Source organism: Leucoraja erinacea, chromosome 3, assembly GCF_028641065.1.
Source record: "Leucoraja erinacea ecotype New England chromosome 3, Leri_hhj_1, whole genome shotgun sequence".
Classification (NCBI taxonomy): Eukaryota; Metazoa; Chordata; class Chondrichthyes; order Rajiformes; family Rajidae; genus Leucoraja; species Leucoraja erinaceus.
This window is the reverse complement of record NC_073379.1, coordinates 15,027,679-15,044,723: the sequence shown is the minus strand read 5'-3', so window position 1 is coordinate 15,044,723 and position 17,045 is coordinate 15,027,679. Positions and strand designations below refer to the sequence as shown.

The following is a 17,045-nucleotide window of genomic DNA, read 5'->3' as shown; positions in this document are numbered from 1 at the left end:
CTTCCAGAGCAGCCTACCATGCGGAACCTTGTCGAATGCTTTGCTGAAGTCCATGTACACAACATCTACAGCTCTGCCCTCATCAACCATTTTGGTCACGTCTTCAAAAATATTTGTGAGATACGACCTCCCACGTACAAAACCATGCTGACTATCCCTAATCAGTCCTTGCCCATCCAAATGCCTGTATATCCTATCCCTCAGAATACTCTCTAGTAACTTACCAACTGCAGATGTTAAGTTCACCGGCCTATAGTTCCCAGCATTTTCTCTGCTGCCCTTCTAGATAAGAGGTACAACATTTGCCACCCTCCAGTCGCCTGGCACATCTCCTGTATTTAAGAACGACTTACAGATTTCAACCAGGGCTCCCGCAACTTAGTTTCCCGCAATGTCCTCGGATATATCTGATCAGGCCCCTTCTGATTTGTCTACCTTCAAACACAACAATACCTTCAGTACTTCTTCGACAGTAACTCTGGCTGGTCTCAAAACACTTCCAGTGACTGCTCCAATTTCCTCCATCCTATTGTCTTTCTCCTTGGTGAATGAGAAATACTCATTTAGGACATTGCCCATCTCCTGTGGCTCCACTCAGAGGTGACCGCTTTGATTCCTGAGAGGTCCCACTCTCTCTCTCTAGTTACCCTTTTCCCACTTAAGTATTTGTAAAATCTTTTGGGATTGTCCTTAATGCTACCCGCCAGAGCTATCTCCTGCCCCCTTTTTGCCCGTCTGATTTCCGTTTTTTAGTTTAATCCTTAGTTCCCGAAACTCCTCCAGGATTGCACTTGATCCCAGCTGCCTATACCTGTCCCATGCACCATTCTTGTTTTTGACTAACTAGCTAAGTTAGTTAAAATAAACATTGAGGGTTGCAAACTAAACTGAGGACAATAAAACTGATCAGGCACACTGACATTTAAGGCGCCTATTTGTTATACAAATGGGAAGAATTTAAGTAACAGGGAGCATAAGGTTAAAGATAACTCTGGGAAGATACAAAGATGAAAGGTTCATAAGTTTATGTTCACAAGTGATAGGAGCAGAATTAGGCCATTTGTCCTATCAAGTCTACTCTGCCATTCAATCATGGCTGATCTATCTTCCCCTCTTAACCCCATTCTGCTGCCTTCTCCCAGAACCCCTGACACTCGTGCTAATCAAGAATCTATCTACCTCTACCTTAAAATGTTCAATTGGCTTGGTCGCCACAGCATTCTGTGGCAAGGTTACAGGGACATTGATCAATGATGACATATCAAAACTGTAGAATCCGCAAGTAACCATTGTGTTGTGAGAATATAAAAATGCTGTCGGTGCTGTGAATCTTTGAAACACTTTGGGTTTTCTCAGAGTGTTTCCCAGGGTGCGCTGTTAAGGCCTTCAATAACCCGATTTGTTTGAGAAACTCACCCCTGGTTTATGGGATGTTTTATTTTGTGTCTGTTGCTATCTGAGCTGGGCCCCACATAAAGCCAGATTCAGGCTACCGGCATAACACAAAATTCCATTCTACTAACGTATTCAATGAAATGCTGTGCCCATATTGCAGAAACTTTGTTTAGCAAGATATTCAGGGACACATGATACATTTTATATATATTTTATTGTAAATTATTGTGAATATTATAAAAGAATATATGTAACAATTAGGAATGCAAATTGCAATTGTATTATTAATCATTTTGAAAACTTGCTGGAACTGTTAGACTCATCAATATTGACACATGTGTGAGTTAATAACATACAAAATGTAAAGTACTATTTTGTGATTCTGATAAATGTAGCCACTGGTCATTTGACAATACAGCAGATACAAAAGTGATGAAGTAAATAATATACTTGTGTTATCAATGAAGATAAATACAAGCAGTTTGGTCATTACTACACGTATTCCATATTGGTCCATTACTACATTTCCTTTAATCTTTTGATTACATAGAACATAGAACATAGAACATAGAACAGTACAGCACAGGAACAGACCCTTTGGCCCACAATGGCTGTGCCGAACATGATGTTAATCATATCTGCCTGACCGTGACCTATATCCCGCCATTCCCTGCATAACCGTGTGCCTATCTAAATGCCTCTTAAACACCACTGCCATATTTGCCTCTATTACCACTCCTGGCAGTGTGTTCCGGGCATCCACTACCTTCTTTGTAAAAAAACTTGCCCCACACATCTTCTTTAAACTTTCCCCCCTCTCACTTTAAAGCTACGCGCTCCAGTCTTTGACATTTCCATCCAGGGATACAGTTATACTGTACATCTGCTCCTCGACATACAATGGGGTTGGTTACCTTCTGATATACCCATCGTAAACCAAAGATATTGCAAGCCGAAAACGCATTGCGATATATTGCGATCACGTGACCGGAAGTGACCGGAGTATCATCGCAAGTCGAAGCATTGTAAATCGGGGTGCATCTGCATAACAAATATTTTCAGCATTCATATTCAGTACTTTTTGAATAACTTTAGGGATGTGTGCAGAATATTGTGGCAATATCTTCTGATCAAATGCTTTGTAATGCCCCTGTCCCACTTAGGAAACCTGAACGGTAACCTCTGGAGACTTTGCGCCCCAACCAAGGTTTCCGAGCGGTTCCTGGAGGTTTTTGTCAGTCTCCCGACCTGCTTCCACTACCTGCAACCTCCGGCAACCGCCTGCAACCTCCGGGAACCGCACGGAAACCTTGGGTGGGTGCAAAGTCTCCAGAGGTTTCCGTTCAGGTTTCCTAAGTGGGACAGGGGCATATGTATCATCACCATCATCGTTGAAAACATTAGCAACGCAGTGGTGCTGGTGTCCGACGGGAGCGATGACGGACGCACCTCACATCACTGTCCTCCAGTTCCTGCGGGACTTCCGTCACTGGAAGTACAGGATTTTGGTGTGTGTGCTTTATCATTGTTCCTTACAATGCTATGCATGACAGTGATTGCATCTTCTAAGTACATTTCTTTATAATATTCTTCCAGTAACTCATTCATGGTGGTTTGCATTTGGCCGTTTTATCTCAGCTTTGTGTTCACAACTGGTGCCCTCAGCTCAGTGTTTTACATGAATAGACCCAGGCTATAGTAGTGCTTCAGGTCAGAAAGGTTAATGCATTTTCTCTACGCCTTCCTGAAATAAAGCACGCCATGTTATGTAGCCTGGATGAAAAGCAATTTGTTTTATTTCCTACTCAAATGGCAAATTTCAAGCACGAGCCAGCACCGGAACTCAAATACACAGCAAAACTGTGGGATTGTCATTCCTGAGCCACGGAGTCAATGGTTACTCTGGAATGACCTGACATTTGTAGGAGTTTTCTGCAATGAAATCTTCAAAAGAACCAAAAAAAAACCACCAAGCATTCATGTCTCCCATAAAAAGAGCTTTCTTTTGTTTCTTTATCTCACTTCAGATCAGATACAGATGACAAGCATATGAGATTTTACATTTCATTGAAACCAATGGTCGTTTTATGATCGCATATTTCCTCCGTTTGCTGTTGGTTAGAATTGTTCCGGCATTGCTTCATACTTCAGGAAATATATCTTAAAGACCTTAAAAAATCTTTGCTCGGATCGGATAAGACTTAAAGAAGGTTTTCGCTTGCGGGCACAATTTAAAGTTATATTTCAAATCTAGTATCTGATTAGTGATTCTTTATACAGGCAGGTACATTTAGACAGAGACACTCAAAATAAGCACACAAGACGATGTCTGGAGAAACAATACATCTAAATAGTATGCTGATTATTTGACAAACCTGCAGTGAGACTGCACGTTTTTTCCCTTAGTAACGCAGTAAGTAGGGTGCTCTCTCCACATCACTGTGAGAACATAGGCAGGCTAAAGTCTGTGGGTGTACACACAACGAACAGTCAATGTTTACAGAAGGCTGTGGAGGCCAAGTCCATGGATGTTTTTAAGGTGGAGATTGACAGATTCTTGATTAATAAAGGTGTCAGGGGTTATGGGGAGAAAGCATGAAAATGGGGTTGAGAGGGAAAGATGGATCACCCATGATTGAATGGCGGAATAGAAATGATGGGCCGAATGGCCTATTTCTGCTCCTATCTCTTATGAACTTATAGGCCACAGAAAGCATGCAAGATGGAATTCATGTATGGCTGGCAGGTGAATAGTTTGAAGATTGAAGAAACATCAAACATTGATTTGACGCTGGGAGGCATGGTGGCGCAACGGTAGAGTTGCTGCCTTACAGCACTTGCAGTGTCCGAGACCTGGGCTCGATCCCAACTACAGATGCTTGTCTGTATGGAGTTCACGTTATAGGAGTAGAATTAGGCCATTCGGCCCATCGAGTCGACTTCGCCATTCAATCATGGCTGATCTCTTCCTCCTTACCCCATTTTCCTACTTTCTCCCCATAACCCATTCTAATCAGGAATTTGTCTAGCTTTGCCTTAAAAAATATCCACTGACTTAGCCACCACAGCCCTCTGTGGCAATGAATTCCACAGATTAACTACACTCTCACCTCACCTCCTTTCTAAAAGAGTGCCCTTTAATTCTGAGGTTATGACCTCTGGTCCTAGACTCTCCCGTCAGTGGAAACTACCTTTCCACATTATTACCGTTCATTATTCTGTAAGTTTCAATGAGGTCCCCCCTCAACCTTCTAAACTCCAACAAGTAGAGGCCCAGTGCTGTCAAACGCTCATCGTATGCTAACCCACTCATTCTTGTGAACCTCCTCTGGACCCTCTCCAGAGCCAGCATTACATCTGTTTTTGTATTCCAGTCGTCATGATATAAATGCTAGCATTGAATTTGCCTTCCTTACTACCGGTTCGACTTGCAAATTAACTTTTTGGGAATCCTGCACCAGCACTCCCAAGTCCCTTTGCCCCTCTGATTTTCTGGATTCTCTCTCCATTTAGAAAATATTCTACGCCTTTATTCTTATTGCCAAAATGCATGACTCCGCACTTTGCTTTCCTGAATTTCATCTGCCACTTCTCTGCCCACTCTCCAACCTGTCCAAGTCCTCAAACTTGTCCAAGTCCTTCTGCAGAGTCCTTGTTTTCTCTACACTGCCTGCCCCTCCACCTACCTTAGCATCATCTGCAAACTTGGCCACAATGCCTTCAATCCCCTTCTCCAAAATCATTAATAGTAACGTGAAGAGAATTGGCTAGTCATTGGCAGCCAACCTGAAAAAGCGCCTTTTATTGCAACTCTTTGCCTTCTGCCATCCAGCTAACCTGCTATCCATGCTGGTATCTTCCCTTTAATACCTTGGGCTCTTATCTTCCCTAGCAGCCTGACATGCGGCACATTATCGAAGGCCTTCTGAAAATCTAAGTAAACAAAATCTACAGCCTCCCTTCTGTCTGTCCCACTATTAACTTCCTCAAAGAACTCCAGCAGGTTCGTCAGGCAAAATCTTCCCTTCACAAAGCCATGCTGACATCGGCATATTTTATCGTAAACTTCTAAGTACTGCGTAACCTCATCTTTTATAATTTACTTTAAAATCCTACCAACCACGAAAGTCAGGCTAACCGGCCTATAGTTTCTGTTCTTCTGTTTTGCTCCCTTCTTGTACAATGGGGGTGATATTGGCAATTTTCCAATTATCTGGAACCACTACTAACTCTAGTGATTGTTGAACTATCACAGCTAATGCTTTCACAATCTCTGAGGCCACCTCCTTCAAAACCCTGAGGTGCAGTCCATCCAGTCCAGGTGACTTATCCACCCTCAGACCTTTCAGTTTTCCTAGCACCTTCTCCTTAGTAATCGAGCTTGTACGTTCTCCCCGTGATCGCGTGGTTTTTCTCCGAGATCTTTGGTTTCTTCTCACACTCCAAAGACGTACAGGTTTGTAGATTAATTGGCTTGGGTTTGTATACTTGGTATAAGTGTAAATTGTCGCTAGTGGTAGGATTGTGTTAATGTGCGACGATCGCTGGTCGATGCGGACTCGGTGGGCCCAATGGGCCTGTTATCTCTAAACTAAACGAAGATTTCAGAAATGGATAGAACCAATGTTTTTATTTGAAATGTCAGCATCACTGGTGCCCATTGACAGAAGTGCAAGTTGTGTGAATGTACAGTAGCTCTATCATGAGAGAGAAAGCAATTCTATATACTGCATTATTTAACCCAACGTTAAAACAGCAAGAACTATTGTGCACCTCATACCTCTGATTTTCAATCAGCTTCCACATACAAATACTTTGTCTTTTAGATTTCTAAATTATTGTGGCAATTAATATTTCCCATCCACAAATTTCACATTGGACTGCACCTGCCATCAAGGCAAAAGTCAGCGTAGTTTCCACCAATGTCAAACAGATAGTTCATGGCGGCCGTGTTGTGTTTGTTAGATTCAATTCCACTCTGCATAAAGTTATCATGGACCATCAAGTCTTCATCTTCCACATCTATCACTCTCCCTTTGGTCAGCACTTCATTGTCGGAGTCTCCGAAATCTGGGATCAGTCTTCCCGTCTTCTGGGATAAGTCTTCTGGCATATATATTTTGACTTCTCTGCAATACTCGTCAGGACTGTATTGTCCTATGGTGTAGTAGTTGTCCTCATCTTCTTCTGGACAAGAACTCCCTTTGGCACTCTCACCGTCAGACTGGGACACGCTTTTTATTCGGCTCTTTTGGGAGAGATCGAAGGGCTCGTCCTGCACATAATTAGACAGGTTGTTGGGTGCAAATCCAATGCCTCCTCGCCGCCTGAAGCCTAAAATTAAGGAACATCAACATGTTCAATCCAAACTCTGCATGCGATATTTTATGCTATTTCAATCAAACACTGGAGGGCATGGCTTTACGACGAGAGGGGCAAAGTTCAAAGGAGTTGTGAGGTGGGCGAACTACTACACAGTGGGCGGTGAGTGCCTGGAACACTCTGCAAGGTTAGTGGCGGAGACAGGTAGAACAATGGCATTTAAGAGACTTTTCGGATAGACACATGGATATGCCAGGGATGGGGAAAAGGGGTATATGCAGGCAGATAGCAGTTGATTTTGGCATCATGTTTGTCACAGACATTAACGGCAGAGGGCCTATTCATGTGCTGCCCTCCAGTATACACTGGAATTTAGAAGGATGAGAGGGAATCTTATTGAAACATATAAGATTATTAATGGATTGGACACGCTAGAGGCAGGAAACATGTTCCCGATGTTGGGGGAATCCAGAACCAGGGGCCATAGTTTAAAAATAAGGGGTGGGCCATTTAGAGCAGAGATGAGGAAAAACTTTTTCACCCAGAGTTGTGAATCTGTGGAATTCTCTGGCTTAGAAGGCAGTGGAGATCAATTCTCTGGATGCTTACAAGAGAGAGTTAGATAGAGCACTTAAAGATAGCAGAGTCAAGGGATATGGAGAGAAGGCAGGAATGGGGTACTGATTGTGAATGATCAGCCATGATCACAGTGAATGGTGTTGCTAGCTCAAAGGGGCCGAATGGCCTACTCCAGAACTAGGGGGCTACAGTTTAAGAATAGGGAGTAAGCCATTTAGAACGGAGACAAGGAAACATTTTTTCTCACAGAGAGTGGTGAGTTTGTGGAATTCTCTGCCTCAGAGGGCAACGGAGGCAGGTTCTCTGGATGCTTTCAAGAGAGAGCTAGATAGGGCTTTTAAAAATAGCGGAGTCAGGGGATATGGGGAGAAGGCAGGAACGGGGTACTGATTGGGGATGATCAGCCATGATCACATTGAATGGTGGTGCTGGCTCGAAGGGCCAAATGGCCAGCTCCTGCACCTATTGTCTATTGCCTATTGTCCTGCACCTATTGTCTATTGTCTATTATGTATTGCCTATTATCTACTCTTTTATGTTGTCAAGTTGGAAAGTGTGTGGAGAAGATTTACGAGGATGTTGCCAGGGCTCGAGGTTCTGAGCTATCGGGAGAGGCTGAGCAGGCTGGGGCACGAGGATAAGGAGTGATTTTTTGAGATGTATAAAATCATGAGAGGAATAGATGGGGTAGACGGTAGATATTGGAATAGATTGGGTAGAGTCTCTTGCCAAAAGTAGAGGAATCAAGAACCAGAGGGCATAGTGCAGGTTTAAGGTGAAGGGGGCAATATTTCATAGGAATCTGAGGGGTAATTCTTTCACACAATGGATAGTGGATTTATGGAACGAGCTGCCAGAGTAGGTAGTTGAGGCAAGCAATTAAATAGGTACAAATAGGTAAATAGGACAGGTTAAAGGGACATGGGCCAAATAGGCAAGTGGGACGTATACATGGGACATGTTGATTGGTGTGGGCAAATTGGGTTGAAGGGCCTGTTTCCACACTGTATGACTAAGACTCTCTGTTCCACGTTATAACAGGATGCCTCTTCATAGAATGGGTATAGACCTGATGGACCGAAAGGCCTCAATAGACAATAGGTGCAGGAGTAGGCTATTCGGCCCCAAGCCAGCACTGCCATTCAATGTGATCGTGGCCGATCATCCACAATCAGTACCCCATTCCTGCCTTCTCCCCATATCCCTTGACTCCGCTATCTTTAAGCTCTATCTAACTCTCTCTTGAAAGTGTCCAGAGAACTGGCCTCCACCGCCCTCTGAGGCAGAGAATTCCACAGACTTACAACTCTCTGTGTGAAAAATTATTTCCTCATCTCCGTTCTAAATGGCTTACCCCTTATTCTTAAACTGTGGCCCCTGGTTCTGGACTCCCCCAACATCGGGGACATGTTTCCTACCTCTAGTGTGTCCAAACCCTTAATAATCTTATATGTTTCAATAAGATCCCTTCTCATCCTTCCAAATTCCAGAGTATACAAGCCCAGCCACTCCATTCTATCAACAGATGACAATCCCGCCATCCCGGGAATTAACCTTGTGAACCCACGCTGCACTTCCTCAATAGCAAGAATGTCCTTCCTCAAATTTGGAGACTGAAACTGCACACAATACTCCACGTGTGGTCTCACTAGGGCTCTGTACAACTGCAGAAGGCCCTCTTTGCTCCTATACTCAACTCCTCTTGTTATGAAGGCCAACATGCCATTCGCTTTGCTCACTGCCTGCAGTACCTGCATGCTTACTTTCAGTGACTGATGAACAATGACCTTCTGCGCTGTGATAATTCTATGATACAGCAGTCCCAAACACTTCACTTTTTACATTTTCATATTCCTGTTTTCTATTCATTATTTGCTGGGTGTAGAAGGGCAGCAGAAACAAATAGAAAAAAAATAAACAACATATTTAGTGGGTTTTGATTGAAGGTCACACTTTTAAAGGTGATTTGTTTAAAGATGTTGCTGCTCTCGAGGCCTGCTCCTTGGTTCATGATTTGATTGTTACATTGACGTATTGTAGGGTCACAATAAGTACAAATGTACTCAATCAAACCTGGAACAAAAGGGAATAAAGTGCTATAAATATTAGAGCACATGAGTGTTTGATGTTAATCTCTCGCTGTCATAACACCACAGGCCTGCTGGAAGTCGTTTAAAAACCATTCAATGATTTTATCCCCCCTTGGACTGTGCACTGATTAAAATACACATTTAGTTATTGCTCTGACTTCTTTGGTTAGGCAGAATAATTGCACATTATGATATTTTATTATAGGTGACGTCAATGGAATATTGTTCGGAAGGAACGTTGGTTTATTCTGGTCAGCGGCCAAAAGTGTTTTATGTACAAGCACAAAAATCAACATATTCCCAATTCAGAGAATAGATATATCATAGACGGGTATCATTGAAGGGGAATTGAGAACCAGAGGACATAGGTTTAAGGTGAAGGGTCAAAGATTTAATAGGAATCTGAAGGGCAACTTTTTCACACAAAGTGTGGTGGGTGCATGGAATGACCTGCCAGAGGAGGTAGTTGAAGCTGGGACTGTAGCAATGTTTAAGAAATAATTAAACAGGGACATAGATAGGACAGATTTAGAGGGATATGGGTCGAACGCAGGCAGGTGGGACTAGTGTAGATGCGACATGTTGGTCGGTGTGGGCAAGTTGGGCTGAAAGGCTTGTTTCCACGTTTTATGACTCTAAGACTCTACGACAATGAGTACAGCACAGGGACAGGCCCTTTGGGCCATAATGTCCATGATGAACATCATGCCAACTTAAACTTGCCTTTCATTTGTCTTGCTCCTATCTTTCCATTTTACTTTTTTCCTTTTCTTTTAAGCCTGAGAAATTGCTACAATGAAAGCATCTCCGTGCTTTAATCTGTCCTGGAGGGATGTTGTATGTTGATAGAACCACATAATCGGCATCACACAATGGCATCAGAGGCAAGGATGGCAGGCGGATATTGTCCGTGGAAGGAAGTTGGCCAGAATTAAAAACAAAGATTCAAGGGGACGTTTTACAGGATAACCTTTCTAGCTTTTGAAAATATTTACACACAAGGTTTCCTCACAGAAGAAAATGGGTGGGATAGAGTACGTCACAGGGAGGGAATGTATATACTGAAAGGAATAAGCCTTTTGATCTGATTGTATTTCTCACTGAACATTTGCGTCATGCTAGTTTGTTTCACATAGTCATAGAGTGACACAGCATGGAAACAGGCCCTTCGGCCCAAGTTGCCCACACTGTCCAATATGTCCCAGCTACATGTCCCACCTGCCCGCGTTTGGCCCATAAACCTCCAAACCTGTCCTATCCATGTACCTGTCGAACCGTTTCTTAAACGTTGGGATAGACCCAGCTTCAACTACCTCCTCTGGCAGCTTGTTCCATACACCCACCACCCTCTGTGTGAAAAGGTTACCCCTCTGATTCCTGTTAAATCTTTTCCCCTTCACCTTAAACCTACGTCCTCTGGTCCTCGATTCACCTACTCTTGGCAAGAGACTCTGTGTGTGTATTCCGCTCATGATTTTGTACACCTTTTAGCTAGATTTCACAGAAGCTTTTTCCATTATGGTTCCTCGCTATTCCATGCACCTTACATTTGTAGTTAATGCTTAAGTGTGTTCCCTGGTCACCAATTGTCTTTATTTCAGGGAGGTCCATGCTCTCTGTCTGCAGGGTTTTGGTCAATTTTTCAGTACTCCAACTGATTTAGTTTAGCTTAGTTTAGTTTAGTTTAGTGTAGTTTAGTTAGGTTTACTTTAATTTAGTTTAGTTCAGTTCAGTTTAGTTTAGTTTAGCTTATTATTGTTACATGTACTTAGGTACATAGAAACGTAGAAACAAAGAAAATAGGTGCAGGAGTAGGCCATTCGGCCCTTCGAGCCTTCACCGCCATTCAATATGATCATGGCTGATCATCGAACTCGGTATCCTGTACCTGCCTTCTCTCCATACCCCCCGATCCCTTTTGCCACAAGGGCCACATCTAACTCCCTGTTAAATATAGCCAATGAATTGGCCTCAACTACCTTCTGTGGCAGAGAATTCCACAGATTCACTACTCTCTGTGTGAAAAAATGTTTTTCTCAACTCGGCCCTAAAAGACTTTCCCCTTATCCTTAAACTGTGACCCTTTGTTCTGGTTCTGCATTGTATAGGTACAGTGAAAAGCATTTTTTAGTGTGTGCTATCCAGAACAACTGGATATCTATCTCCACCTGTCTCTCTGTTTTTGCCTCTCCCTGCGTTTTCCTGCAAGCGAGGACAGTCTGCTACATTGGGAATGGAAGGCAAGTGTGGCAAGGGCAAGCTGAGTGAGCAGAGTGAGCAGGAGGAGCAGAGGCAAGTGGAAGGAGCAGGCATGTGCATAAGGCAATGGTCAGAGAGGGTCGTCAGCGAGCACATCCACAGGCAGGACTTCGCTGACACGTACTGGCTCAGAAATCTCAGCTCCACTGGGGAAGCCATCACTGAAATGTACCACCCACGGGTGCCACCGGGGCATTGATATGCGTTGCTGGTAGCGTTCGCATTCACCGCAGCCTCTTAACTTTTAATCCACGGATTCCTTCCAGGCTACAGCATGAAAGACCAGTGAGAGGTGACATCCTCACTGACTGGTCATTGTCACATCTTACAGATCACCAACGTTCCTATACCAAGAGGAGCACATACAACATACACGAGTCCCATTCCTCAAGGGAAGACTAACGTGTAACCAGGTTTCACCTGTACTACTGAATTCCCATGGTATAAATTCATGTGATAGGTGCAGAATTAGGCCATTCAGCCCATCAATACTCCGCCATTCAATCATGGCTGATCTATCGTTCCCTAACCAACTGCATTCTCCTGCCTTCTCTCCATAAACCCTGACATAAGCTGCAAATGATTGCATCAATGTGATCTTTTTAATATCATGGCAACTTTCTCGGTGGGGAAAGGATCTACCATCTCCAAGTCCAGTTAATTTGTGGCGATAGGCACGGTATAAGGCAGTTTGTACCCTAGTTCCACGTTGCATTGTATAGACTAACTCTTGGATTACTAGTCCAATAATAAAACCACAATGTAGAAACAAGGAACTTGGTCAATACACAAAAGGAGATATAGTGCTGGAGTAACTCAGCAGAACAGGCAGCATCTCTGGAGAACATGGATAGGTAATATTTTAGATCACCTGAAGAATGGTCTTCAAAAGTTGAATGAATATATGGATAAAAGGACACAAAATGCTAGAGTAAGTTAGCAAGTCAGGCAGCATCTCCACAGAACATGGATAAATGATGTTTTGAGTCGAGATCTTTCTTCAGTTTGAAATAGGTTTCCGACCCGAAATGCCACCTATCCATGTTCTCCAGAGATGCTGCCTGACCCGCTGATATTACCCCAGCACTTTGTATCCTTTTGAATGCAACTACAATATTATCTACCCGACAATTGTATTGGATTAGATCCTTTTTTTTTCTCTTGAATTCAATTTCAATGTTCGGGAAATAAATCTCTGTATAGCGTTCACACTTGTGCACTTACTTTGTGAGTCGGGCCCTCCATCCATGATGCCGTGTTTGACCTTCATGTGGCGAGTAAGGTTTCCCTTCAGAGTGAATTTGCTGGGGCAATAGAGGCATTTAAACGGCTTGCTGTCTGAGTGTAGATACATGTGGCCCATTAAATTGTGCATCCGATTAAATTCTTTCCCACACACCTGTCAACGAAAATAAAGACACACATTTAATGGGATCATTATCATCCTTTATTGTCATCTTGCAAAGCAACAGTTGTACAGTGCAAAATGAGAAGACATTTCCCAGGGAATACCGGAGCATCGCACATAAAAAATTAAACATTTCATGCATAAAATAAAAACGATAAAAGAAAACAATCCAGTTCCTGATAAAACAGTACGAATAATTTAAAAAAGTGCAGGTAAAAACAGCAACATTAAAATACAAGTAAAAACAGTCATAAAATGTCCAGGGCAGCTGATTTAAGTGGCCTGAACCAATGCCAGAGTTATGACACAGTGCCAGTTATTAAATTGTCAGTGCAAATGCAGCAGATTCAGGTTGGAGTGACTGTTTCGCAGCCCCACAGCCTGTTTTATTCATTTCTAAGAAACCACCTGAGATATTAAGTGGGGGCACATACTATGCTGAGATATTAGATATTGCAAGAATAAAACCAAGACTATTGTGAGCTCAAAAAATAGTTGCTGTGGCTTACATCCAACCACCAAGTTGTTTTCAATAGGTGACCAGTGTATAACAAGTAACCTAGTTGTTAAGTGTTAGGGTGGCACAGTGGCACAGCAGTAGAGTTGCTGCCTAAAGGGGCTGTCCCACTTGGGCGACCTAATTGGTAAGTTTAGAAGAGTTTGAAAAAACGTCATGTTGAAGACCTCCTTCGACTGTGTAGAAGACCTCCTTTGACCTCCTTTGACTATGTTGAAGACCAGCTTTGACTAGCTATGACTAGCTACGACTAACTTCAGGAAAATTGGACACCGAATAGTCGAGTGTGAAGATGACCTCCTTCTACCTCCTTCGACCCCCACTTCGACCTCCCTTCGACTATGATGAAGAATATCTATGACTACCTTCGACTACCCTCGATTACCTACGACTAACATGACGACCTACTACGACTAAACCTACGAGTAAAAAAGTATCGATATTTTCCATGGCACCTTTTTTTACTCGCGGGCATTTTTTAACATGTTGAAAAAACGCCGCGACCTAGCTGAGGCCTCCAGAATGCGGAGACCACTCTTGAGCATGAAGGAGAGTTACGAAGACCACCTACGACCTCGTGTCAACCATGCTGCGAGTATGAGTCGAGGGCAAACTCGCCAGAACTCGCGGATTAGGTTGCCCAAGTGGGAGAGGCCCTTTACAGCACCAAAGACCAGTGTTCGATCCTGACTACAGGTGCTGTCTGTCTGGAGTTTGTACATTCTCCCTGTGATCTGCATGGGTTTTCTCCAAGTTCTTCAGTTTCCTCCCACATTCCAAGCACATTCAGTTCTGGCTTGGTATGATTTTAAATTGTGCCTAGTGTGTGTAGGATTGTGTTAATGTGCGGGGTGATCGCTGGTCAGTGTGGACTCGGTAGGACGAAGAGCCTGATTCCATGCTGTATCTCTCTAAACTAAACTAAACTAAACTAAACTAAACTAAACTAAACTAAACTAAACTAAACTAAACTAAAGTGTTGTGGCTACTGTGCCTGAGTATTTTGGCTTTTCAATGGAATCAGCTAGCTGCCAGAAGGAATGTGTTATTGTACATCATGCTCACAGGGCTCTGTCAGAGGTATTTTCATTGTCAGATGTTCCGAACTACACTTCGTCATAGATTTATAGAAACATACAGCATGGAAACAGGCCCTTTGTTCCAACTTGTCCATGCCTACTAATATACCCCATCTAAGTTAGTCCCATTTGCCCGGATGTGGCTCATATCCCACAAAACCTTTCCTCTCCATGTACCTGTCCAAGAGTCTTTTAAATGCTGTTACAGTACCTGCTCAATTACCTCTTCTGTAAGATCCTTCCATATATCCACCACTGGTTCTTGATTCCTCTACGCTGGGTAAAAGACTCTGTGTATTCACCGTATCAATTCCCTTCATGATTTTAAACACCACCCCTTAGCCCCCTGTGCTCCAAGGAGTAAAGTCCTAGCTTGCCCAATCTCTCCATATAGCTAAGGCCTTTGAGTCCTGGCAACATTCTCATAAATCTTCTCTGCACCCTTTCCAGCTAATGACATCCTTCCTAACAAAGAACTGCAGATGCTGGTTAATGTACAATAGGACACAAAGTGCTGGAGTAACTCAGCGGGTCTGGCAGCATCTATGGAGAACATAGCTGATAATTTGGGTCGGAACCCTGTTTCAAAGTGAAGAAGGGTCTCAAGCCAAAACATTGCCTATCCAAGATCTACAGAGATGCTGCCTGACTTGCTAAGTTACTCCAGCACTTTGTGTCTTTTTATCAACTTGTTTGGTGATCTATCCTTCCCACTCTACTTGTTTCTCTGCTGGACAGAATTCTAGTAACAAAAGGAAACATGTCAGTGAAGCTGATCATGGGAATTGTGTGCCACATTTGGGCTGGATCCTCCCTCCATTGTAGGAAGGGGCTGGAATGCCTAACTGCTGATAAAATTCATTGCTGGAGAAACGGATTGAGGACATGCAAGCTCTCCTCCTTGTTTCTCAACTATCAAACATGGATAGAATAGGTTTAGAGGGATATGGGCCAAACGCAGGCTGGTGGGACTAGTATAGATGGGACATGTGGGTCAGTGTGGGCAAGATGGACAGAAGGGACTGTTTCCACGCTGTATTCCACGCTGCTTTGGCTCTATTCAACTTCCTTGTTTCCAATGTCAGGAAGGAATCATAGTGCAACGAGAAGGCATCAGAAAGCTTGCTAACACTGCTTTTGGAAGGAATGATGCATAGTCATTGAGTGATACAGTGTGGAAACGAGCCCTTGGGCCCAACATCCACATGTAGCTCCCAACATGTCCCAACTACACTAGTCCCACACTGTGTCACTGTATCGCAAAAGGACGACGTACGCAAAAAGACGACGTACGCAAAAAGACGACGTACGCAAAAAAACCCACACAAACGCAAAAAGACGACGTACGTAAAAAGACGACATATGCAAAAAGACGAACTATGCAAAAAGATGACGTACACAAAAAGACGACGTACGCAAAAAAACAGACGCAAACGCAAAAAGACGACGTACGCAAAAAGACAACGTACGCAAAAAGACGACGTACGCAAAAAGACGACGTACGCAAAAAGACGACGTACGCAAAAAGACGACGTACGCAAAAAGACGACGTACGCAAAAAGACGACGTACGCAAAAAGACGACGTACGCAAAAAAGACGACGAAAGCAAAAAAGACGACGTACGCAAAAAAAACACACGAAAAACAAAAAAACACGACGTACGCAAAAAAAGACGACGTACGCAAAAAGACGACGTACGCAAAAAAAACGACGAGACGACGTACGCAAAAAGACGACGTACGCAAAAAGACGACGTACGCAAAAAGACGACGTACGCAAAAAGACGACGTACGCAAAAAGACGACGTACGCAAAAAAGACGACGTACGCAAAAAAACGACGTACGCAAAAAAGACGACGTACGCAAAAAAGACGACGTACGCAAAAAAACGACGCAAAAAGACGACGTACGCAAAAAGACGACGTACGCAAAAAGACGACGTACGCAAAAAGAGACGTACGCAAAAAGACGACGTACGCAAAAAGACGACGTACGCAAAAAGACGACGTACGCAAAAAGACGACGTACACGACGACGTACGCAAAAAGACGACTTACGCAAAAAGACGACGTACGCAAAAAGACGACGTACGCAAAAAGACGACGGCAAAAAGACGACCTACGCAAAAAGACGACCTACGCAAAAAGACGACCTACGCAAAAAGACGACATACGCAAAAAGACGACGTACGCAAAAAGACGACGTACGCAAAAAGACGACGACGTACGCAAAAAGACGACGTACGCAAAAAGACGACGTACGCAAAAAGAAGACGACGTACGCAAAAAGACGACGTACGCAAAAAGACGACGTACGCAAAAAGACGAACGCAAACGCAAAAAGACGACGTACGCAAAAAGACGACGTGCGCAAAAAAAAGACGTACGCAAAAAGA

At 43.4% G+C, this 17,045-nt stretch overlaps 1 protein-coding gene across 1 annotated transcript in view; it reads right to left on the bottom strand.

Moving 5' to 3' along the window:
- Positions 1–1,632: 1,632 nt before the first annotated feature.
- Positions 1,633–17,045, bottom strand: part of znf366 (zinc finger protein 366) — an 81,050-nt gene continuing 65,637 nt past the window's right edge. Inside the window, exons 4-5 of the mRNA XM_055632167.1 lie at positions 12,870–13,044; positions 1,633–6,729 (exon numbers count right to left, since the gene is read on the bottom strand). Of these exons, the coding sequence (XP_055488142.1) occupies positions 6,266–6,729; positions 12,870–13,044 (639 nt within the window). The 3' untranslated portion in view covers positions 1,633–6,265. The remainder of the gene's footprint in view (positions 6,730–12,869; positions 13,045–17,045) is intronic.